This window comes from Strix uralensis, chromosome 5 (assembly GCF_047716275.1).
Source record: "Strix uralensis isolate ZFMK-TIS-50842 chromosome 5, bStrUra1, whole genome shotgun sequence".
Lineage (NCBI taxonomy): Eukaryota > Metazoa > Chordata > Aves > Strigiformes > Strigidae > Strix > Strix uralensis.
Window position 1 is genome coordinate 88,003,965 of NC_133976.1, and position 2,473 is coordinate 88,006,437.

General features: G+C 51.0%; 1 protein-coding gene across 3 annotated transcripts in view; it reads left to right on the forward strand.

Moving 5' to 3' along the window:
* The first annotated feature begins 569 nt into the window (after positions 1–569).
* PHF21B (PHD finger protein 21B) overlaps positions 570–2,473 on the forward strand; it is a 172,348-nt gene continuing 170,444 nt past the window's right edge. For 2 of the 3 annotated variants that reach the window (XM_074872134.1, XM_074872135.1), the window contains exons 1-3: positions 570–1,116; positions 1,761–1,793; positions 2,077–2,142. In XM_074872134.1, coding sequence (XP_074728235.1) covers positions 1,063–1,116; positions 1,761–1,793; positions 2,077–2,142 — 153 coding nt within the window. In that variant the 5' untranslated portion in view covers positions 570–1,062. The remainder of the gene's footprint in view (positions 1,117–1,760; positions 1,794–2,076; positions 2,143–2,473) is intronic. The other variant, XM_074872136.1, reaches the window with a different exon arrangement.

Genomic DNA, 2,473 nt, shown 5'->3' on the forward strand with positions numbered 1-2,473 from the left:
GGGGGGGGGAACGGGACTGGAAGAAACTTCCCCCTCGTCAACCGCTGGGAGTTGTCTCTCGCCAAGCAGGAGGGCGGTCCCTTCCCCCGCCGAGGGGACACGGGAGGGGAGGGAAAACCGCGCTCACCCCGCCGCGGAGCAGCCCCGGCGGCGACAGCCCTGAGGCGATGGGGGAGAAACAGGGAGCCGGGGGGGCGGCGAGGGGGGGGGAGGAGCTGAAGGGGCGGAGCCTCGCCCCGCGGCCCCGCCCTCGCCCCGCCCCTCGTGCCGGGGAGCGCGCGCGCGCGCCGGCACTTTGTTGTTCTCCCGGCGGCGGGCGCAGCGCGCATGCGCGGCCCGCGAGCCTTCACTCCCTCCGCCCCCCCCCCCCGCTCCATCCGGGCACCGCCGAATTAGCATTGACAGCCGAGGCACAACTTTTTCCCCAGGCAAAGTGAAATCCAGGCGCGCACTCCGAGGAAATATAGTCCCTCCCGTTCCCAGCCCTGGCCGTCCCCATGGGCGGGGGGCGGCGGGGCGGCGGGAGGCGGCGGCGTGGCGGCGGGGCGGAGCGGGGGCGGCGGGCGGGGGGGCGCGGGGGCGCGCGGGCGGGGGCGCCGGGGGAGGGGCCCCCCTACTTTGGCGGAAAGTGAGTGATGAGTCTGTGTCCCCAGCAAAGAGGCAAAGAACTTGCTTTGCAGACTGAGTAGTTGTTTCTTTCGATTGTTGTTGTCGCTTTTTTTTTAAATTTTATTGTTACTGCCATTCTTTTTTCCTTTTTTTTTTTTTTTAATTTTTCCTGGCCTTTCTTTCTTTCCTTCTTTTTTTTTTTTTTTTTAATTACTTTTTTTTTTTTTTTTCCGTGGAGGGAGGGGTGGCTGCCTGGCTGGCTGGCGGGTCGGTTGCAAAAAGCGAGAGAGAAAAAAAAAAAAAAGCCAAAAAAAAAAAAAAGAAAAGAAAGAGAGCAAAAAAAAAAAAAAAGCAAACCAAACAAAACCAAACCAAAAACCAAACCAAACAAACAAACAAAAAAACTTCATTCGGATCTGAAAGTGGCAGGAAAGTGCCTGGCAAGTTGCAGGGATGGAGCTACACAGCTTGCAAGAGGCGTTAAAAGTGGAAATCCAATGTCACCAGGTAAAAAAAAATAAAATAATAAGCAAATAAAAAATGCTCTTCTATCCCCGGTGCCTTTTCGAGGGAGAGGAGCTCGGAAGGCACCAGTGTTGCATGCTTCGCGAGGAGCCTTGGCTGCTTGTCGCAGGGGCTATCGATCAGGGGCGGGGGGAGCGGGGCCGGGGCCGCGGCCGGGGCGGCGGGGGGGGCCGGGGCCGCGGCGGGGGCCCCCCCCGGGCCCCCCCCGGCCCCCCGCGGCAATGGCGAGCACTTCGCCAAAGTAGTTTTGCGGCTTGTTTGCCTGAGTTCTTTTTTTTTTTTTTTTTTTTTTTTTCCCCTCTTCCTTTTTTTTTTTTGTGTGTGTGTTGTGGAGATGCGGAGTTAACGTTGCGGTCGGGGCTGGTGTGAGTGTGTGTGTACGCGTGTGCGTGAGTGTGAGCGAGTGTGTGCGAGTGTGTGTGTGTGTGTTGGAGAGATTAGGACGAGACTTGAATATTTATGAGCTTTGCTTGAAACTGACTCGCAGTGTTTACTTGCCTCTTTGTTCCTTACCCCCCTCCCTCCCCCGTCCACACACATACATACATTTAAAAAAATCCATTAAACTTGAAACAGTTTCTAATTCCTCCTTTTTTGGGGGTGATTTTTTTTTTTTTTTTTTATAGAAACTAGTTGCACAGATGAAGCAAGATCCACAGGTAAATGCAGATCCTTTTTTTTCTCTTCTTCAGTATTTTATCCCTGCTGTAATAAGCGCAGTTGTGCTGGGACAGCAGGATGAGAAACTTTATCAGTAAGAGATCTCATTTTGTAGTCTGCACTGAGCTTTCTTACTAAGGAGGGTGTTTTGTGTGTGCATGCTTTCGTACGGCTTTGGTGGAATGGTTTTGCCTTTGAACAATTTCTAGATCGCAAGTTTATTCATGACAGGGGTTAGTTTACACTTTGCCTTTAATATGCATCTTATTGCCGTTTTTGCAGAACGGGGATCTTAAGAAACAAATCCATGAAAGGCAATCAAGAATAGCAGCTCTTAATGAGAAACAAGTAAGGAACAGATCGATTCAGTTGTGTTTGGTTTTTCTTCTTGTTTTTACAATGCACTATCTAAACATCCGAAAAGTGTCTGCGTTAGCTGAAAAATACCGACGGCAGAGAATATAACATCCATTTTCCTAAGCGTAAAGTAAGAAAATGCATGTTTTCAAAATGAGGTCGGATTCTCGGATGTCTTGCTGGGGGAAAGAATGATTTTAGTACTAGTAGTAAAAAGATAAGCAGTAGTTAAAACGTAAAAAAAAAAAATGAGGCGTCCATTTTGAGTTGGTCGACATGTTTTAGGAATATGGAAAATTCGCCTGTCTTGGGCTACTTTGTG